The sequence below is a fragment of the Wallemia mellicola genome (genome assembly GCF_000263375.1).
Source record: "Wallemia mellicola CBS 633.66 unplaced genomic scaffold WALSEscaffold_3, whole genome shotgun sequence".
In the NCBI taxonomy this organism is placed as follows: domain Eukaryota; kingdom Fungi; phylum Basidiomycota; class Wallemiomycetes; order Wallemiales; family Wallemiaceae; genus Wallemia; species Wallemia mellicola.
Window position 1 is genome coordinate 128,261 of NW_006531960.1, and position 21,085 is coordinate 149,345.

Consider the following 21,085-nt stretch of genomic DNA (forward strand, 5'->3'; position numbering starts at 1 on the left):
ACAAGCTTATATTCATAGGAACAAAAAGAAAGCTGTGCTTTTAAAAATTAAATTAATTAAATTTGTTCTTTAACATTATCAGAGACGTGCCAGGCTGAGTTTGCTTTCTTGCCATCTCTCTTCGCGTTCGCGCTTAACATTGCGGCAATAGAAACTTTGGATATCTTTGGGCCATTTAATCCAGAGAATCTCTCTCTTAGTTCTTCTATCAAGAGAACGCGTGATTTTGATGAGTTCTCTACTGTTTGGACAAACGTCATTAAATGCGTTTTTGGTATACTTGTTATTTGTCCATCCTGTTTGTCTACACTTGAAGGTGTTTTGAAGGTTGTGTCTTGATTGTTGGTTACCGTTGCTGCTGTGGTAGAACTTGCTTGCGTCACCAGTGTTGGTTTCACTTCACTGACGAATTCCTTCGGGTTGATGGACACATCTGCATCTAAAGAGACACTTTAGAAGAATTATTAAGTTTCGTTAACGTAACTCACCATTAAAGAACTTAATCTGATATGAAATGAATGGTGGATATGTTATCTGTCCCTCGTCAGACTCCCATTTTAGACCAGAAACGTAAGGTTTCGAAGGTTGATTTGGCTTTCTTGACTTGTTGTTTTTCTTTTTTGCCTTCACACGCTCATCACGTCTCTCTGCTGCTATCGCGTTCTCAATTGGATCGTCAACCTTCTCACGAAGATCCGGTATATCCATATTATCAAGGTCCATATCCTCTAAACCAACATCCTCACTATCACTAACCAACCAACTATCAGCATCTGATTCATTGTCTTTATCTTTTTCATCATCTGATCCAGGTTGCGATTGGATCTCTTCACCCTTCTCATCTGGTTCTTCTTCACCCCATTCGACTTCCGAATCATAGCTGTAGTCGAACTGTAAAGCATCCTTTGCAAATGGTCTTCTTGGCCCCACTGTAGAGGATGATTTCGTACATGTGCCCCACCAACCCGGTCTGTAATCTTCGTGGTATTTTAATAATTTATGTCTCAACTTTCCTCTAAATCGCGTTTTGAATGATTCAAGTATTTCTTTAGCTTTGTTCTCGTCTCCGCCTACTTCTGCCTCTGAGAGTTGTTGCATGACTGATCGTAAATCTATAGGTGGTGCAATTTTAGAATGTAGTGGGGCGTGTTTGTCAGCTACCGCTGCATTCTTCTTTATGAGCTTCCACTTTGGTATACTAGCTAATGACGATTCAAGTGTGATAGAATCTGATGGTGTCTTGTCGATTGTCCCCCAGAAATCATCAAATTGAGCGGGTTTAAATCGATTAATCGGAGCAATATCGAAGCCTTGTTTGAGGTGGAATGATTTGAATGTCTTCTCAAAATCAGATACATCTTTTGAAGGTGAAGTTGGCTTCTTTGGGGTAACTACTTTGCTGAAGAAGCCTTTAAATGCGTTTGATTGCTTTTGAGCTTTCTGCTTTTCTGAGTTTTTCTCTTCTTCCTTTCTGTTCTTCTCTAGTTGTTTCTCATGCTCTTTCTTTAACTTCTCCTCTTCCTTTCTACGCTTTTCTTCTAGCTTTTCTTCCTCCTTTCTGCGCTTTTCTTCTTGTTTCTCTTCTTCCTTCTTGCGCTTTTCTTCTTCCTTTTTAATTCTCTCTTCATCTTTCTTTACCTTATCGGCTGAGGGTGTTTGAGCAGTTTGAGATAGAACAGACTCAAAGTCATCATGATCAAGACCAGATATTGATTCCAGTAACTTCTGTTGAGAAAATTCTCTATCGAACCTCCTTTGTTTGATGTTATCTAAAGCATCCTGGGGTAAATCGTCGAGATTTTTAACTTCCCATTTGAATAATTTATATTTTGAAGGTAACTGATCGCCTTCTATGCCATAATTCTTGAAAAACGCGACGGTTTGTATGGCGGATTCTAAGGCGTGTTGTTGGATATCAAAGTTGAAATTTGAAGGTTTAATTTGACTTTTCACGTGTTTAATTAAGTCAGGAAGTTGCTTATCGGACTCTTGCACTAAGATAGATATTAAATCGAGGTGTTCATTTGGTATTTGAGTGAGATTGTCATTTAAAGTGCTAAGGAACTGGTGGAATTCTAACAAAGATTGTAATGTTTTCGTGTGTTTACTCAAGTTTATAGATTTCTGCTTGAAAACCAACTTATTCTTGTATTCAATGATTGACCTCTTTTGTTTCTTACTTGGTGTTGTTGTAATAGTCGATGTGTCTATGAAATAAATAAATAAATAGAAGGGCTCACGAATGACACGCTACCTTTCCTCTTAGTACCCAATTTATTCTCCTTCTCGATATCCATTTTTAGTTGGTCGTCCTGTTCGTTGAAACCAAAGAAGCCAGAAATAACGCACTTGAACTGAAACTTCAATGAGCAATTTCAACTCTGGATACCCTCCACCACCCAACTATCTAACTTCGCAACCCACCGGTTGGCAGCATCCACAGCCCACGGGATGGCAACAGCCGCAGACGACTGCTTTCCAACAACCACAGCCTACGGGCTATCAGAGGCCCTTGCAGACCGGCTATCAACCGCCGCTACTCCAGCCTCAGCAGACTAGCTTCTTGCAGCCACAACAGACGAGCTTTCTTCAACCGCAGGCGACCGGTTGGCAATCCCCGCAGGCTTTCAGCCAACTAAATATGATGACACAGTCTCTATTACCAAACGCTACACAATTCAATAACAACCTCCAGCAATCTTTCCAGCAAGCGCCAGCTCCACCGAAAATACCGTGGAAACTCTCACGAGACGAGAAGCGCAACTATGACCAGATATTCAGAGCTTGGGATGTACACTCTACAGGCTTTATCTCAGGTGAACAGGCTAAGGACGTTTTTGGCCAATCTGGTTTACCCTCTGATGATCTCATGATGATCTGGAACCTGGCCGATATTGAAAATAGAGGTAAACTCAATTTAGCTGAATTCCACGTCGCTATGGCCTTGGTTTATAGACGTCAGTATTTTCTTTCCTTTTTCGTCTTCCCTTTCTGACTTTCTGCAGGCTTGAATGGAAATCCTATCCCAGATGAACTTCCAGACGAACTCGTACCCCCTTCTTCCAAAGACCTTAATATGCAGGTTGATATCCTTAAAGATATTCTCAAAAATGACAATCACCAACGTATCACCACTCCTCAAATACCTTCTTCAAGATCGGACGCCTCTATTTACAAACACGACGACGATCAAGCCGCTTCTTCTACTTACAAATCTTCTTCTAGGCATCTTGACAGAAGAAATGTCAGATACTCTGATAACTCTCCTGTATCTGATCTTGAAGATATGAAGCGCGAATTAGCTAACACATCAGCAAAATTAGACAAAGCAACCACCTTATCGGGGAATAGAACCGAAGAGGATGATCAACTTGAGAGGGATTTAGATGACTTAAAGTATTCTATAAGGAGAGTACAAGATGACTTGGACTTTGTCAGTTCTGGTCGTCCATCGAGAGAAAAAGACCAAGAAAGGCGTCAGCTCGAAAGAGAATTGCTCTACTTAATGCACGATCGTCTACCAGAAGTCGAGAAGCGTATGCAACGAGCAGAAGCTCGTAAGAAGGATACTGAAAGGGAAGCACTTCGTTATAGGGATTACCGCAACGATAGATACAGAAGATATAGAGATGACGATGATGATCCTTACTACCGTCGGTCATCTCCAGATTACCCTCCTAGTCGTCGTGACCGTGACTATGACGATCGTAGTCGTGGTGGGTATGAAAGCCCTCCAGCTAGAGGTTATATGCGTGGAACCTACGATGATAGACCTCCACCTGAGCCTATCCATCCTAGAGTGGCTGACAAAACACCACCGCCACCACCGCCAGTTGCGCAACCAAAGGAAGTCGACACGAGCGCAAAAAGTCCACCACCAGCACCTTCTCACTCTGGTAGTACCAACTTACGTGGAATGTCGACTGAAGCTCGTAAGAACTATATTCAAAATGAAGCCCAAAGGAGAGTTCAAGAGCGTCTTAAGGCTTTGGGTGTAAGTACAGGCGACGAGACTCAAGGCGGAGACGAAACTGTTGCAGAACGTCTAGAAAGAGAGAAGAAGGAAGCAGCAGAGCGTGCTCAAAAGGAGGATGAAGAGAGATCACGTAAGGAGCAAGAGAGGGTTAGACGTGTCGAAGAAGAAAAGGCAGCGCGTAATCCGCCACCAGCTCAACCAGTCCAGGCACAGGCGACAGGAAAGAAGGCACCACCACCACCACCACCTTCGAGACGTCAGGCGCCACCTACTCCTGTTAGTAGAACACCTTCACAACAACCACCAGCTGTACCACCTGCTCAACCTCCAGTTCAGCCTCCAGCACAAGCACAGCATGATCCTGAAGAGGAAATGTTGGAGCAGCGCAGAAGAGCAAAGGAAGCTCGCATGAAGGCCCTTGAGGACGAGGAAAGACAGCTAGCTGAAGCTGAAAAGAAGTTCAAGGAGCGTCAGGCTAGGTTACAAGCTGAAGATGAAGCCAGACAAGCTGCGCCTGTGCCTGCTGCGCCTCCAGTCCCAGCTCCAGCTCCGGCTACCCCAGCATCAATCCCCACACCAGCTAGTGTTCCACGCGCAGTACCATCACCAAGACCTTCTATACCAACACCTGCAGCTGCTCCACCAGCTCCTTCCCCTCCAGTGCCTGTAGCTCCACCAGCTCCTCCTGCTCCTGTCGTTCCTTCTCCACCAGCTCCTCAACCTGTATCATCTCCTGCTGCTCCACCTATTCCTACAGCGCCAGCTCCACCACCAACTGTCGCTGCCTCTGCGCCTGCACCTGCACCTCAAGAATTATCGCAAGGTCAGGCAACTGTACAAGAAAAAGAATCAACCAATCCATTCGTCAGAATGCAACAACAAAAGGAAAGGGTAAGTCATTCAGCCGTGAATGACACTCTGTTTACTGACTTATCATAGGGTGAATTGCCGCCATCATCGACACTCCAAGCACAACCAGAAGCTTCAAGCATCCCAAGTCCAATCGCACCAGTACCAACTGTGCCAAAATCATCACACTTGACTAATGACAGCGACGATGATTGGGGTGAAGACGCCCAAGAGAAGTCAGACGAAGAGGATAGCTCAGACGATGAGTTCAGCAGTCGTGCGAAGAGAGATAATCTTGCTAAGGTATTGTTTGGCGGTATGGTCGGCGGATCGTCTGGAACGTCCACGCCAAATGCGGGCAGTGAAACACCAGCAAGTCCATCATCTGCTCCTCAGGCTCCTCCTGCTCCAGCTCCTCCTGCGCCGGCCGCCCCAGCTGCTCCATCTGCTCCAGTACCAAAGGCACCTTCAGCACCATCCCAGCCAGCTGATAGAGGTTCATTATTGTCTCAAATTAGAGGCGGAAAGTCACTCAAGAAGTCTCATACTAATGACAAGTCTAAGCCTGCTTCCGGAGGTGGTGTCATTGGTGATGACGCCCCACCTGCCCATATCAGTGATGCCCCTAGGGAACACGAAATAGCAAGAGAACCTGAACCTGAACCTGAACCTGAGCCTATTGTTGAAGATCCTTCCAAAAAAGACAACAGACAAAGCGTCGATTGGATTTCTAATCTTGCAACTGATGGCGGTGTTGCTCAGCAAACTCCAAAGCTTGACCAAGTTACTGAGGAGCATGATGATGATTATGTCAAGGTACCAGCTATTAGTGTCGATCCAACAGATACATTATCAGAAGAGTTCGATCTTCATAGTGGTAAGTTAATATTTTATATCGTAGAATATTGGATTAACAGCTTATTTAGTGATAAAATGTCGCTCACTGTATGCATACGCACCACAAAGAGATGAAGATCTTGGTTTCACTGAGAACATTATCATTGAAGCAAATCCATGCCGCGATCCAGAAAGCCCTTGGTGGTATGGTAAGATGATGGCATCAGGTCAATCTGGTTACTTGCCAAAAGCTTACGTGAAGGAATTAGAAACCCCAGTGAAAGCTAAAGCTTTATACGAATACACGGCAAACTCCCAAGACGAATTTTCACTCTACGAAGGACAAATCGTTGATGTCGTTGATAAATCTGAGAATGATTGGTGGAAAATCTCAACAAATGATGGTTTAATTGGGAACATCCCTGCTACTTACGTTGAATTATTGAGTGAGTAATTGCTTTCTAAGCGATTTAAAGATTGGATAATATTTCACTTAATTACACGTCCAACTAAATAATGTTGTTCATATGTCTACTTTGAATCACAAATTTATCCATGCATTTTTCCTTTTTTTCGCTCTATCCTTTAATAGTTATGCTAACTAGTTTTACTTTCTAGATGTCGCGCCCGTTAAACAAGAAAGAAGAAGAAGAGCAGCGCCAGATATACCACGTCCGAAGAGTACAATTGAATCACCCACACGAAGTGAGGAAAGGAGCCAAAATCAAGAAATCAAAACAGGGAGAAAAAGATCACAATCTGATGCGTTAGAGCGCACGCGTGCGCGTACGACATCTTCAAGTAAACTTGGTGAATTCTTTGGTAGATTTAGAACATACTCGAATGCATCGTCAACAGCTGGCGCTGATTTGACAGCCGATGATAATTCGTCTGGATCAGCCATTGTCGTCACAGGACCAATATCAAGACCTGTTTCAAGACCTATGTCACAGCAATCTAGTCATTCAGCTAATTGGTCTTCGATGATTAATCAATCGGTTTTGGATACTTTCACAACTGATGAACGTAATCGACAAGAATCAATATTTGAATTAATAAAAACTGAATCTATTTATGTCAAGGATTTAACAGCAATAGTACAAGTATATTTAGCGGATTTGATTAAAGATGTCGATGATATGACTATCGAAATGATTTTCTCAAATATAGAGGATATACTACTACTTAATGCGACATTTTTGAGTGATTTGGAGTTAAGGCAAAATGAACAAAGGATGTATATCTCACATATTGGTGATTTACTCGATAAACATCTTAGTAATTTAGAAATATATAAGCAATATTGTGGTAATCAACATAAATCAATCAAGATGTTGCAGAATTTACAAAATAATAATTATATGATATCACAAAGGATTGAAAATATGAGAAATAATCCAACATGTAGAAATCTGGAATTATCTACACATCTTTTGTCACCTATGCAAAGGATAACAAGATACCCCCTACTTTTGAAACAGATACTTAAATATACACAAGGTGACACAGAAGAGTATACCCTTATTGAGAAGTCGGAAGAAAGGATTGAAAACTTATTGTTGGAGATTAACGAAGATGTTCGTTTTCAGGAGTCTCATACACGCTTGCAAGAGATAGCACACTCCTTAAATGTTAATCAAAAGTGGGTATATTACTACCTTGTTATTGTTGTCTAACGACACCTTCAGGTTTGACTTGAGTAATACTCGAACAAGAAGTAGATTGCTCATAAAGGAGGGCGACTTCCCTAAATTAAAGAGTCATAAAATAATTCGCGTTGTTCTCTGCAATGACATCTTGCTTCTGATAAACGTGCAAGAGAACACACTTTATAAGTTACCAATACCTCTAAACGAAGTAACAATGACATCTCATCCAAGACGTGAAGATGTCCTACAGATAGATTTCGCATACCCTCGAGGAGGCGAAGTATTAAATTTAAAATGTCAAGACAGGAATTCCTGGATTAACATTATCAATTCTACCAAAAAGAATTTACCATAATCATACGCTGGAGCGTTTTTTAACATAAATAATAATTATCTGTGGTATAACATAGAATTTTTTTAAACTTTAAATACTTTTGGATCAATTGACATCTTGCATAAACGTGCTACTAAACCTGACAATTGGACAATAGTCGCAACACCCTCTAATATGCGCATATGGGTCCAGCCTATTTCCTTTATATACTCCAACTTGAGTGATTCCTCCAACGACTGAGTGTTCCTGGCTACTCTGAAAAGTGTCTGGATGATATCGATAGCCGCATAGCCATGTGTCCAAAGTTCATCGAGTTTTGACAGCGCATCTTCAATATCAGCTTTGTGACAGCTCTCGAGAAGATTCTGTACAAGCAATGGATGCGGTTGATCACAGACTTTGAATACGGCATCAGGTGTGACGAGACCCAAACCAGTATGTGTAGATTGAAGGTTGTTTACAGCTTGACGCATGTCACCCTCACTTGTAAATATCAACGCTTCATAACCCTCATCAGTAACATCCGCGTTCTCTTTCTCAGCGATCTGACGTAGACGCTGAAGGAGTTCTATGTCGCGCAATTTGGAGAATCTGAGAATAGCGCAGCGAGATTGTATTGGTTCGATGATCTTGTTAGATTGGTTGCATGCAAATGCGAATCGTGTCGTGTTTGAATAGATCTCCATCGTGCGTCGGAGAGCCTGCTGAGCACCACTCGTCATACTTGAGCAAATGTTAGATAAGGCAGCAATATATTAGAGGATGCCCACCTGTCTGCCTCATCAAGAATTACAATCTTGTGTCTTCCTGGAGGAAGCGCGATCTTCTTCTGTGCGAATGATTTTATCCGGTTACGTACGACATCTATACCACGCTCATCCGACGCGTTTAACTCTAGAACGGCCTCTTTGAATACGTCTGGACCAAGCAGCGTGTGTGCGAGGGCAAGAACTGCCGTCGTCTTACCAATACCTGGTGTACCCTATCGAGTCAGTGGTAGCATAGGATTACGCAGATATACTCACAGACATGATCATGTGTGGCATATTTCCATCCTGAGCTATCACTTCTAGTCTTTTGACTGTATCTTGATTGCCAACGATGTCAGAAAGTACGCGTGGTCTATACTTCTCCACCCTATTAATCTATTGACATTTATATCACTTGTCAGTTACTCGACTCACCATGGTACTTCGTAATTCGCTGATTTACTCATATCGAGACGGTGGTTGAAGTTGATTAAGGTTGGGTGGTGATTTATAACGCGAATAGATTGTTTGTATAATTTATAAACACCATATAGATTGATCTCATTTCTGTTATTAACCTACACGATTGTCATCTTGTCCGTTTATCTTACGATATTGTCTGTCAAGTTACTATTTTGTATGTAATAATCACATTGATATGTTTTAATCAGACAATTTTCTCAAATAATATCCTTTAATTTTTCAAACCTTTTTTCAGTGATGTAGTCATTGCTACAATTGCATGATAACACGTGAAAGCATGATAAGTTTATAATTGAAGCACCTTACATCAGTTATTCAAATGCTAATTATAATTTCTCAATCTGTAAAACTCCATAACAACCGCATTGCATAGACACATAAGTTGCGATAAGAACATGAATTCAGGATTACCTTATTTGAGGAAGTCATGTCAAGATTTATAGTAATAACATGTAGTTAATCTAGGGTGTCACACAGCATTTTCGCTACTCTACCATGCGACCTGTGTCGATGATGAAATCAAGATAGAGTGTTAGAAGATGCAAATGCTTAGCTGCACCAATCAATACCACAAAAATATAGGGGGTTCATGATGCGATAAGCTAGCTGAAAGCGTCCCGTTTTCAATGCCATAAGTTACAGGCCACCCCAGAAAGTCGAATTTCTTGGTTCAGATCATATTAGTTTGTTATAAGCACTGTGGAAACAAACCAGTCATCTGGTTTTGTAGTGTAGCGGTTATCACAGTGGATTTTGATTCACAAACATTCCATTAACCCCGGTTCGAATCCGGGCAAGACCTCTTTTTGCTCCCTGCTGTTTGGATACTTTTTTTTCCCGGGAGGTCTCTTTTTATTTAGTCACTTTTTAATATCCTAGTATTATTATGCGAATACTTTTGTACGGCTGACGATTATACAAGTCACTAGTTAAACTGTTGCTAATTCTGTCTATCGAAATAGCAGTGATAACTAAGTAAACGCGTAAAAAAAGAAAGAAAATGCACCCCAATTTGTTGACTAAGGGTGCGTGATTTATTACGCGTTAATTTCTCTTCGCGTCGATAGCCCTTATCAATTGACCGTCATGCCTCGAAATGAATTTACATATGAGGAGAAAGAACTTTTAGCAAAGCAAGTACCAATATCACTTTATCTATTCAACTAACAAATACTCAGATATCTTTCTAAATTTGACAAGAGGAGTGGTAATGTAATCTATAAAAGTTTAACGGAGAATGTAAGTATAAAAAGCACTAAATCAAGTAACGATACTAAATATTGAAAGAAAAATAAATACCCTTGGTCTGCAACGCATACCTGGCAGAGTGTGCGTACCTTCTTTTATGAAGAAACTCAATTATAACTTGGAATTCAGTGGCGAGAGCAATACTCAAAGAACAAGGTTTATTATGAAGGTCTGATAGAGGAGTTCCAAAGAAAGAGATCGGGTGTGTTTCTTTATATTCTCCTATGACATATTGTTGAATGTTCATATAAGCTAGAGCTGCAGCGACAGCCCAGAAAGATCAGAAATCAGGAACTATAGAAGAGCAGCTGAAAGCTAGAGAAAAGATACGCGAAGCAAGAGCTCTTAACAATACAGCTTCCCCTAGTCTTTCGAATAGTCAAGTGAATAATAGTCAATTGGAAGATACTAGAAATACTTTAGAGCCAGCTTCATTTACACAGGCTGAAAGATCAATCGCTGCTAATCAGAATCTACGCGATAGCTCAATACTTGAACAGTCGATTAATGCTACACCAGGCAATGGTGCTAATAACGAAGACGATGACTCAAGACCAGTACTCGAATTATTGCCTTTGCATATGGTCGAGAAAGTGTTCGTGTCTACACTGAATCCATGGATACTACTAATGAGAATGCAGAAATGAAAATATAACAGAAGAGCAACGCGACATTCTGATGGACACATTGATGGAGCTTTCTAGCGTGGATACATTCGCACTTGAGGCCGCATCCGAGCGTGTGAGTATCATGAATTTTGCTTGTGTTTTACCTAACAACCTATAGCTCGACAATCAATTTGACGCTAGTGAGCTAGGTAGTTTTATTTACCATGATTTAGGCAGAAGCTTTATAAAGAAGAAAAAGAAGGACAACAAAGTTAAACAGGTTGACCGAACGCATAGTGATAAGGCAAATGCAAACGAGGAAGTTCAGATGGATATAGGAGAAGGTAATAGAAAGAATACCAACGAAAATGAGGAAGTATACGAGCAACCTCAAGACTTAAGAGAGAGTCATGTTGACGAGCAATCTAACATTCAGCAAAGAAAGACATCAGAAAGACTTTTAATACCACCAGCACTAAGAAATGAAAATAATTCAAGGCTTACGATATCCCCAAACATCCATGAGAGTCCAGTGCCAACAGGCGAATTAAATGAGGTTTCTGTGAGCAAGAGAGAGAGATCAGACTCAGAGGAAGGAGTAGATCTGAGGGAAGAAGGAGTGGAGGAGGAAGTAAATGCAGAAGAAGGAAGAAATGAAGACGATGAGGTAGATCAATTGGACGAACTCAACCAGCCACAGCTTACGAATTCGGAAAATCAGTCTGAAGACCGCCCAGTGAAGATGGAGGAGGTTCAGGAAATAGAACATGAGGATCAAGACCAAGGAACAGATGATACAGCACAAGAAGAACAAGTAAGACGTAAAAAAGAAACAAAACAAGCAAAAAGAGCAAAAGAAACGGAACCTGTAGGTCCAGTTAAGAGGAAGAGAGTAGAATTTTCGCGAGAAGATGATAATGTTATCGTCGCATTTTTGAGACGCTATAAGAATAATCAGAAAGGAAACAGTCTATGGAAGAAGTTGGGAGAGAAGGTAAGTATTTTTATGATCATTTTATGCGTTCATTAACACGGATGCTTAGAGAGACAATCATTCTTTTCATTCATGGCGTGAAAGATATGTTAAAAGAATGTCAGATTTCAATAAGAGGGTAGAGAACGAAGAATACGCTCTGGCAGACTTTGGTATCTATATGACTTCCGATGAAGAAGATAATGGATATGATTCAGACGGCGCATTTTCGGATCCAGATAATTCACTGAACAAGAGGAGAATGGGAAGGGAAAACATTGTTAAGGGAGAGACCAGCAAAGAGACAAGGGAGAGAATTGCGAGAGAGAAACAAGCACATTATAAGAAACGTACTGGACAGCCACTTCATAAGTCTGATAATGACGAACAAGAGATTGAAGTCAATGAGATTAAAATGGCGCCAGGAGAGACTCCTCAAAATATAGTAGACAACGTATCTGCAGCTTCTCCAGAAATCAAACAGGAGCCTACCGATGAGAATTCCGATGGAGGTAATGAAGTGCAATTTGCCGAAACGAATGCCGAAACGGAACCACCAGGATCAACGCAGATGTTAATAGATGCAGCTAGTAAGTTGGAAGATGTCCAATACGTACTCAGTCCATCGGAACACTCAGAAGAAGAAATAGACGAAAAAGATGATGAAGCACACGAAGAGTCGATACAGCTCTTCAACCAATTTCTAAACGACTATCCCATTTCAAAAACCAAATTAGAGGATCTTTTATCTGTTTATGATTACAATTTCAAAAATGTTAAAAAGGTTTTAGATCAGGCAAATGCCAAATAAATGTAATAAACTACGGATGTATTGTTAGCATTGCTTATAAAAGAAGACAAAGCAAGAATATGAGGTGTCAGATAAAAAAGGCAATTACGGTTGTCGACAACGTCTAGGACGATTGCGTACAGGTCTGTGTATGTTTTTCATCCTCGTAATAGACTTGCTTTGCTACAAAACTTACGTTGTGGTATGTTGATAAAGAAGAAGAGGGACATCAGCAGATTTTTAATGAGGTAACCCTAGCAAAAATTGACATGTAGTTGTTGTATAATATATAAAAAGGTCTGCGCTGTTGATATATCAGATATTTATTTACCTATATTTCTGCGCTATAATAACCAGAAAAGCCATCCGAAGCTGACGTAATTTTTCGGGAAGGATAAATAACTGCAGATTGGAAGAAATCTGGATAAAGTTTTAATACATTACTGTTTTAAACCTTTTCACATCATCTGATAGTCTTTTACTCTCTTGTAATCTGACAATCATCATGGCGTATGTCATAAAATACAATAAGAAAATGTATACTCAAACTATCACAGACCAAAAGGAGGAAACGCTAAGAAAGAAGGTGGTCGCGCTAAGAAAGCTGAGAATGAAGCCAACAAGAAGTCAGCAGCAGCTGAAGCACAAGAAGCAAAGGAAGCTCAAAAGTGGGCGCAGGGATCTAAAGGAAAGGTAATTTGTACCTGTATCTACATGTTTATTATCTAACGCTTTCTCAAGGGAAAGAAGGAGGAGGAAGCTGATAAGAAAGCAGCACAAGCGTGAGTGTTTTTATACTCTAAACAGACATATATTTATAAATGCACAGTGCTAAGAAGGCTGAAGCTGCACGTTTGTTGGCTGAAGAGGAAGCTTCTCAACCATCCAAACCAAAAGGTGGTGCTAACAAAGCCGGTAACAAGAAACAATCAAAGCCAGCAGGTCCAGGTGCACTCTCAGCTGGCGGTATTAACGCTGACTTCGATAAGCCGGAATCTTTTGGTGCATCTGGCTTAGACGATGCACTCGACATGATGTCTATCGTCGGACAAAAATCCGATAAGGCCAGTATGGGTGCTAAGGCAGGTCAAATCGAAAGACATCCAGAGCGTCGTTTCAAGGCTGCGTTTGAAGCTTACAAGGAAGCTGAAATGCCAAACGTTAGATCTGAGAACCCAGGATTAAGATTGCAACAATACAACGACTTGTTATATAAGCAATTCCAAAAGTCGCCTGATAATCCATTTAACCAACAAACTGTAGCTTACAACGCTACCAAGGAAGATAAACTCAGCGCACTTGAGGAATCCAAGAGAGTAACCGAGAACAGATATAGAGGCTAAGCTGCTAGCAACTTGGGATTGTAAATAGTTGAAATGAAATTAATTTTTAAAATGATGTCTTGATTAGCTGAGAATCTGACGTATGCTGTGTATTTGATATTCACAATAAAATAAAATAAGATATACATGTATATGTATAGACTAATAAATAAAACCGTAAAGTAATTGTGAGTTTAAATAATTAATATACCTGATCGAGAAAGGTGATTTTGTGGCAACAGTCGCATGCTTAGATAGCGAATTCTGCAGGAGGATAGGCTGGATCTAGTAAGAATATACTAAGATAAACGAATTTAGTTTGTGATTATATGTGATAATTTAAATCTTCATTCATTCTTGTGCTTCACTCAACTTAAATCAAAAATCGCGGCTCCTCTCTTCAACTCCTCTGAGTTTGATTCGAGCGTCCATCGCGTACACAAGAAATTCTAAAACCAGCTAAATCTAAGCTGGTGAATAAATATCTAAAAGAAAGCCATAATAATTTTTTAAAGTCGCGTTTATTCCCCTTTCAAAACCTCATTTCCCAAAAATGTCCACTTTACCTGTAAGTTATATTAAAACGCGTAAATTATCTTACTAATTAAACAAATAGGTCCGTAGAACTACGCGTTCAAGAAATGTAGATGAAAACTCCACCTCTACTACCAATAACTTGAACCGGAAAGTTTCTACATCAACCATATCGACCAAAGCACCAACCACAAAGAAAACAACTACAGTGGAAAATTCTACAGTCCTTGATGGAAAACGTAAGAGAAATGCATTGGGTGATTTGACACGTACACACGCCAACAATGATAAATCATCCACTATTACAACAAGAGACGTAAATGGTAAATTAGTGAATAAGAAGCCTTCAACTGGTTTGGGTAAGGTAGATCCAACAACTACAAAGCGTACAACTAGATCAGCTTCAAATTCATCTAAACCCGTCGATGAAGGTGTACCTATCGATCCAACAAAACGTAGAGTCGCAAAGCCAGCAACAACACAAGTTAAGTCTAAAGTTGGTAGACCGACTACAAAGAAACCAACGAATGTCAAACAATCTCAAGTTGAGGATGAGATGGATTACGTTGATGAACCTGATGTTAAACGTCAACGTACATCTTCACCTGGCGATGAATTATTATTGGAAGCACAAAGATTTGAAGCTGATGAGGAAAGACGTAGACTCGCGAAAGCAAAGCAAAACTTACCTGCTGCTGATGAAGGTTGGGAAGACTTGGATGCTGAGGATGAAGGTGATCCACTCATGGTTAGCGAATACGTCGTTGAGATCTTCGAGTATATGAAAGTACTTGAACAACAAACAATGCCAAATCCAAATTATATGGATAATCAAAAGGAATTAAGATGGAGAATGAGAGGTGTTTTAGTAGATTGGTTAATTGAAATTCATCATAAATTTAGATTATTACCTGAAACACTCTTTCTAGCAATCAATATTGTTGATAGATTCTTATCATTAAGAATTGTCTCAATTATCAAACTTCAATTAGTTGGTTTAACTGCTATGCTTATCGCTGCAAAATATGAAGAAGTTATGTGTCCAACTGTTGCAAACGTCGTTTACATGTCAGATGGCGGTTATGAAGAATCTGAATTATTAAAAGCAGAACAATACGTTTTACAAATTTTATCTTGGGATTTATCTTACCCAAACCCAATCCATTTCCTCAGAAGAGTTTCAAAAGCTGATGATTATGATATTGAAACCAGAACATTAGCTAAATACTTCATGGAAATTTCATGTGTTGAAGAGAAGCTTTTAAGATTTCCACCTTCACAAATTGCAGCAGCTGCAACATACTTATCTAGAATGTGCTTAGATAGAGGTGAATGGTCAGCAAATTTAGTACATTATTCTGGATATTCAGTTTTGGAGTTACTTCCATGCGCTCAAGTTATGTTAGATTATGTTAAATCAAAAGATATAAAGCATGATGCCTTCTATAGAAAGTATGCATCAAAGAAATTTTTAAAGGCCTCCACTTTCGTAAGGGAATGGGCATTAGGTTTATATGGACCAGATGGTCAAGCGAATTTGGAAGCTGAGTATAGACAAGAATGTGAAGATCAAGGAATTCAACCTAGATAAATACAATTAAAAGGGAGATTTATATTTTAAAACTTAACAATTAAACAAACGCATCTTTTATTATGGCTTTTTACACTAACACATGAAAATCTTTACATTCTTAATTTTATACAATCACGCTCATTTTTACATAGTTAACAGAGAAAGAGACTTGAGATGTTTATTACTCTTTTCTTCAATGAAACTACCTTGTACATTTTATAAAGAATTTAATTTAAATTCATATAGCTTCGATTTTTACATTTAGAACGGCAAATTACAAAAGAAGTTAATCTTTTTAGAAAGCTTCACCTTCGACTTTAAATGACTCTATGTAATTCCAATACTTTGAAAGTTGAGATTGTATTGGTAAGTCATTACCTAGTGACATTGTCATAAACTTTAATTTTTGTACACCTTCCGTTCTAACAATTTTGAATAATTGATTACTAACTGCATTAGGATATACTGAAGTATTGTACCATCTATGGTTATAAGCAGTGAGTCTAATAGCTGCAGCGAAAGCGCGTTGAGTGTCACCTTGATTGGCGAATATTTCTAATAACTTAATGAAAGATTTAGCAGAGAACTTCAAATCTAAACAACGTTGATAAGCTTCTTTCGCATCTTCTTTATTATGCATTCTAAGGCATAAATCACCAATTATTTCCCATTCTGTACCTGTCTTTCTGTATTGCATTTGTTGTGATTTGAAATGTGATCTTTCAGCTTTGTAGATCGTTAAAACACGAAGATCTTCATATAAAACAAGCATAAGATTATCTAACCAACGTTCACAGAGCTTTTTATCACTAAATGATAAACCTCTTGAGTCGTTATCCGATTGGTTGGTATCGTTAGTTTCGCTAGTTTCATTGACAGTTTCATCAGTAGTGTTTCCTTCATTGCCCCGACTATCTTCCATGTGTAATTCTAAACCACCTTTCTTAAATTGTTCACGTTCATGATCAGAATCTGAAGATATCTTTATTGTTGGTATAGCTGGTTGCTTAATTACCTCATTTGACGCCTGCGTTTGAGTTTGAGCTGATACGTTATCAGAAGTTATGATAGTTGCTGTTGAATCATCAGATTTATGCTGCCTATATTCTTCTTCCATAACGAATACATTTGAACGGATTTTAAGTAAATCATCCCAGCCTATGCAATTGTTTAATCTTGTCAACAACTCATAAGCTCTAGCGAAAGTTCCTCTAAGTGAAGGTGCAGGAAGTCTTAATAATGTGATATCAGCTTCGTTTTCCTTTGGAGAATCATCTTCAATAAGTTGAGAATCGATCACCCATTTTTGTATTGGGAAGTGATTCTTTATTGGTGTTGGCATTCTATGTAAATCCCTCTCATTATAGGTAAACATAGGACATGAGTTCAGGGTTAATAGTGCCCCTTCGAAGTCTTCAATATCAATTAAACAATCGGTTAATTTTGCCCATGTGACGAACTCTGATGGTGAACATTCAACGGCTTGTCTAGCTAGTTGTACGGCCCATTGATGTTGGCCCTTCGAGCGAAGAAAATCAACTTGAACGTGCAACAAAGGCCATGATTGTGGTGAAACATTTAAAGCCCTGTTGAGTGTACGAATAGCTAAAGTTTCTTCATTCATTCCAATGTAAGCTTTTGCGGTTAAGGCATCAACTTCACAGCCAACTTTCTCGCCGCTGGTTTTACGTTGACTTTCTGCAATCTTCTCAAATAAGTTTGCAGCTCTTGACATTCTACCTGAATCGCCAAAGTATTTCAAAATAGCAGTAGTCAAGTGGTTGGAAATTGGTGTAGCTACTTGAATTTCAGGGTCTGAACCTAATTGCCAACCTTTGTGGAAGAGGTGTTGAGAGGCTGCTAAAAATTTCTCTTCATCCTCTGGTTTTGGTATTGGATCAAACTTGCGATACCCATAGAGTTTATAGTTTGGATCATCAGCATATAAGATAGCTCTCAAATGTGCAGATAAGTAAGTTTCGAGCCATAAATCTGAGCTCAATTCGTGTCTTTGACCACGTAAATCAACTGCATAGGAATCGACTCCACCTGGGATGCTAACTTGAACGCGTACATCCAATCTAGAGAAAGCATTATAACAGCAGTATGTACCCGAGCGTACTTTCCAGGCTGCGTTTGGAGTGAACCAACCCTGAGGGAGATCAAGACTGCGTAATAACTCGTTGAGGTATATAGCGATACTAGCTGAGCTGCTAGCGTCTACGCCTGAAACATAATGATAAGAACCAGACTACGGGATGATTAGAAGTTGTAAATATAGGATAAAAATACTAACATCCTTGGTTGTACCAACTTTAGTAGGTGATTTGATAATATGACAGAGATCTGGTGGACCTAATTCTCTGAATGTAGCTATCGATGTGCTGTTAGAGGGATGAATGAGAGATGGATATAGATAACTTACAAAGCGTCTCTGTACGACTTGCTACAGATTCAGCGATCTCCAGTTCAATGAATTCTGGACAGTCTTTAAGCCAAGGTGCTTCCAATGACATGAGTGGACACCGTTAAGAAGGAATAACGAATATTTCACGAAGAGTGACATAAATAGTGTTATGTACTTTATGCACTTGTTATTTAATGTATATTAGTCTTTATTTATATTACAGTATTCCACGTGTTTGTTTCAAATTTTGGCTGACAGAATAGAGAGATGTTTAGAGATGTTACATAGAGATCTATATAGGATAAAACTCAGGTTATAATAATATAATTCATCTCTAGATTGTACTGAACTTATTCGGGTAAGTTCGACGGCAGTCAATAAATAGATCATGTTAGGTCAATATAATATGCTCAGTTCTAATAATTATATAGGCTCAGCGATATATCTAGAAGGCTGCTGCATACATGCGATGATTGACGTAGGATCAATCTACGAGAAGACACAAGAAGACAGGGAAGAGTGGGAATAAATATAGAATTACGAGAATCTACAGTAATAAATAAATAATATATTTATTATCTACTTATCTTTAAATTATATTCTAAAATTTGACCCCGTCCCGTCACTCTCATCAACTTTGCTCTCTTTAGCCTTAAGCTGCTGCAACAAGAGGTAAATTAGAATTTTAAATAAAAAGCTAAAACTAACGATACAGTATAGGACGGAATGAGCGTAGGTTTTTATATAGCATTTAATATGCCGTCTAACGGTCTTCTCAGTCACAAACTTTCAAGCGCTACGTTGAAGTTGGCCGTGGTACGTCTTCCCTTTAAGCGAATGTGTATAGTATGCTGATATCCCTCTCTAGTCGTTCTCGTCAACCAAGGTGAGGACTCTGGCAAGCTCGCTGTTATTGCAGAGATCTTGGACCACAACAGAGTGCGTAGAGAGTCTAGAGGAATATACACCAAACTAACACACCATACAGGCCATCATCGAGGGACCATCAACTGGTGTTAAGCGTCAAGCACTTGCTTTCCGTCGCATGAACCTTACACCATTCACACTCAAGAAGCTTCCACGTGCAGCAGGCCCAACTGTCATCAAGAAGCACTTCGAAGCCGCTGAAATCTCAAAGAAGTGGTCAGAATCAAACTGGGCCAAGAAGTTGCAAGCCGTTGAACGCAGAAAGCAAACCTCCGACTTTGAGCGTTTCCAAATTATGTTACTCAAGAAGCAACGCCGTTCAGTTGGCAGAATCAACTTGGCAAAGTCAAAGAAGGCATCTGCTTAAAGTGTATTGATGTAGATCAGTATTGATTAATTTGCAGCCTACAATTTTTCATCCATTTTGATTATACAGCGAGTGGTTTTATTTTAGTTTTTTGGTAGCCATCTTGGTTTCCTTTTCGGATGGCTTTTCTGACACTTTTGAGACTTCACTCGCTGTCGTCCTGACTCTCTCCTCGGCGATTTGCTTATCGACTTCTATAAAGCAATACGAGCGTGCAAAGAATAACAATGTGAGCGCTATAACGATTGAGTTCTCATTTAGAATGTCTGTGTTGTAGAGGATATTAAAAAATGGTAACAGCAACTCGAGGAGTTTGAATATTTTGACTGTTGGTCTATCATTTGATCCCAATATTTGTATTTCTAATGGCGTTTGTACTTTATATTCCTTCTCCAAGAGGTTTAATGTGCTTATCACGATTACACCGCCATAATTGATCAGCAGTGTCGCCAAATAAAGTGTGTATACATCATATATGGGTAATTCAAAGTTGTTTGGTATATTAGTGAACAATGGCAGTCTTGAGTATGCGTCTAGGGGTGATAAATATAGATCTATGTACTTGTTATTGATATTTTTAAAGATTGGATAAAGCGTTAAATGAATAATAAAGGCATATAACACTAATGCTGGGTTGATAGCGTGAAGATTACCAAATACAATGTTAGCTAGATGTTCGCCAACTGCTAATATACAATAAAGCACTAACAATTGCTGCTGTGTTGATAGTTTATTATTGTAGAATAAGTTAGAAAACCCCAGTGACAACCTTATTAGGCCGTAAATATCAATTAATTTCATTGTAATCTCTGAACAGTCATCATCAAATGGGAAGCGTACGTGTCGTATTTTTGTGCAGATAATGGTGTAATTAATACGTTATTTAGTACAAAGTAAGTTTAATCGCGCTATATGTATAGTCCATCTTATAGATATCCAAAACAGTTTGACGTCGTTATGTCGTATGTCATGATATTGAATATCTAAAGATATAGATAGCTAACACATACATCAGATGCGGTGGATGCTCATCTGCTATCACCAGAGCACTTAACAAGGCAAAGGAGGATCCTAACTTTGGTATCTCTGATTTCAAAGTCGATTTAGAATCACAAACTGTCGTAGTAGATGGTAGGTTTGGTATATCTATAGAGATAGAACATCTATAGAGATATCCTTATCTTCAGGAGTTGGAACTTACCACCGCTTATAGGATCAGCTAGCTTGAAAGATGTAGAAGCAAAGATTGCAAAAACTGGTAAAACAATAAAGTCCTCTGCGGAAATTTAAATTTTTTATATTTGCAAATGAACTGATTTTTGTGAAGCTCACTAAATTAGAGAGTGCGTGCGTCCGTTATTGATCACAACACAGCTTGCACACAGACGCAGGTTAAATAGATAAAAGTAAATATCTTAACACTTTATAACCATATCTAATATATAACATCAGTCATCTC

The 21,085-nt window shown here is 39.3% G+C and overlaps 9 protein-coding genes and 1 non-coding gene across 10 annotated transcripts; 7 read left to right on the forward strand and 3 right to left on the reverse strand.

The window, feature by feature from the left end:
• Nucleotides 1–56: 56 nt before the first annotated feature.
• WALSEDRAFT_27321 (hypothetical protein) lies at nt 57–2,297 on the reverse strand (the record flags this gene model as incomplete). Its single annotated transcript, XM_006956518.1, has 3 exons — nt 57–439; nt 489–2,207; nt 2,255–2,297. 3 exons carry the CDS (start codon nt 2,295–2,297, stop codon nt 57–59), a joined length of 2,145 nt encoding a protein of 714 aa, XP_006956580.1.
• Nucleotides 2,298–2,399: 102 nt separating this feature from the next.
• On the forward strand, nt 2,400–8,367 carry WALSEDRAFT_56355 (hypothetical protein). Its single transcript, XM_006956519.1, has 6 exons — nt 2,400–2,957; nt 3,006–4,867; nt 4,916–5,702; nt 5,752–6,108; nt 6,281–7,304; nt 7,351–8,367. Exons 1-6 carry the CDS (start codon nt 2,642–2,644, stop codon nt 7,664–7,666), a joined length of 4,662 nt encoding a protein of 1,553 aa, XP_006956581.1. The 5' UTR covers nt 2,400–2,641; the 3' UTR covers nt 7,667–8,367.
• WALSEDRAFT_67493 (P-loop containing nucleoside triphosphate hydrolase protein) lies at nt 7,382–8,861 on the reverse strand (the record flags this gene model as incomplete). Its single annotated transcript, XM_006956520.1, has 4 exons — nt 7,382–8,368; nt 8,416–8,627; nt 8,671–8,782; nt 8,830–8,861. 4 exons carry the CDS (start codon nt 8,859–8,861, stop codon nt 7,729–7,731), a joined length of 996 nt encoding a protein of 331 aa, XP_006956582.1. The 3' UTR covers nt 7,382–7,728.
• Nucleotides 8,862–9,597: 736 nt separating this feature from the next.
• Nucleotides 9,598–9,679, forward strand: WALSEDRAFT_t11. Its single transcript has one exon. It is a non-coding gene; the product is annotated as a tRNA-Gln (tRNA).
• Nucleotides 9,680–9,964: 285 nt separating this feature from the next.
• WALSEDRAFT_59481 (hypothetical protein) lies at nt 9,965–12,528 on the forward strand. Its single transcript, XM_006956521.1, has 8 exons — nt 9,965–10,010; nt 10,056–10,116; nt 10,165–10,206; nt 10,255–10,327; nt 10,378–10,720; nt 10,767–10,866; nt 10,912–11,727; nt 11,777–12,528. The coding sequence occupies exons 5-8, from the start codon at nt 10,707–10,709 to the stop codon at nt 12,515–12,517; spliced, it is 1,671 nt and encodes a 556-aa protein (XP_006956583.1). The 5' UTR covers nt 9,965–10,010; nt 10,056–10,116; nt 10,165–10,206; nt 10,255–10,327; nt 10,378–10,706; the 3' UTR covers nt 12,518–12,528.
• A 473-nt stretch (nt 12,529–13,001) lies between these two features.
• Nucleotides 13,002–13,895, forward strand: WALSEDRAFT_31351 (DUF1014-domain-containing protein; the record flags this gene model as incomplete). Its single annotated transcript, XM_006956522.1, has 4 exons — nt 13,002–13,006; nt 13,054–13,189; nt 13,238–13,278; nt 13,326–13,895. 4 exons carry the CDS (start codon nt 13,002–13,004, stop codon nt 13,837–13,839), a joined length of 696 nt encoding a protein of 231 aa, XP_006956584.1. The 3' UTR covers nt 13,840–13,895.
• Nucleotides 13,896–14,241: 346 nt separating this feature from the next.
• WALSEDRAFT_59482 (G2/M-specific cyclin NimE) lies at nt 14,242–16,182 on the forward strand. Its single transcript, XM_006956523.1, has 2 exons — nt 14,242–14,386; nt 14,435–16,182. Exons 1-2 carry the CDS (start codon nt 14,372–14,374, stop codon nt 15,941–15,943), a joined length of 1,524 nt encoding a protein of 507 aa, XP_006956585.1. The 5' UTR covers nt 14,242–14,371; the 3' UTR covers nt 15,944–16,182.
• On the reverse strand, nt 16,139–18,455 carry WALSEDRAFT_43194 (bud site selection-related protein). The gene is made up of 3 exons (XM_006956524.1): nt 18,351–18,455; nt 18,222–18,298; nt 16,139–18,176 (listed from the first exon to the last, which is right to left on the reverse strand). Exons 1-3 carry the CDS (start codon nt 18,439–18,441, stop codon nt 16,221–16,223), a joined length of 2,124 nt encoding a protein of 707 aa, XP_006956586.1. The 5' UTR covers nt 18,442–18,455; the 3' UTR covers nt 16,139–16,220.
• Nucleotides 18,456–19,058: 603 nt separating this feature from the next.
• On the forward strand, nt 19,059–19,626 carry WALSEDRAFT_27328 (ribosomal protein; the record flags this gene model as incomplete). The annotated part of the gene is made up of 4 exons (XM_006956525.1): nt 19,059–19,064; nt 19,112–19,148; nt 19,201–19,271; nt 19,321–19,626. The coding sequence occupies 4 exons, from the start codon at nt 19,059–19,061 to the stop codon at nt 19,624–19,626; spliced, it is 420 nt and encodes a 139-aa protein (XP_006956587.1).
• An 811-nt stretch (nt 19,627–20,437) lies between these two features.
• On the forward strand, nt 20,438–20,946 carry WALSEDRAFT_31354 (hypothetical protein). Its single transcript, XM_006956526.1, has 5 exons — nt 20,438–20,462; nt 20,514–20,519; nt 20,572–20,588; nt 20,642–20,757; nt 20,840–20,946. The coding sequence occupies exons 1-5, from the start codon at nt 20,454–20,456 to the stop codon at nt 20,914–20,916; spliced, it is 225 nt and encodes a 74-aa protein (XP_006956588.1). The 5' UTR covers nt 20,438–20,453; the 3' UTR covers nt 20,917–20,946.
• The last annotated feature ends 139 nt before the right edge of the window (nt 20,947–21,085 follow it).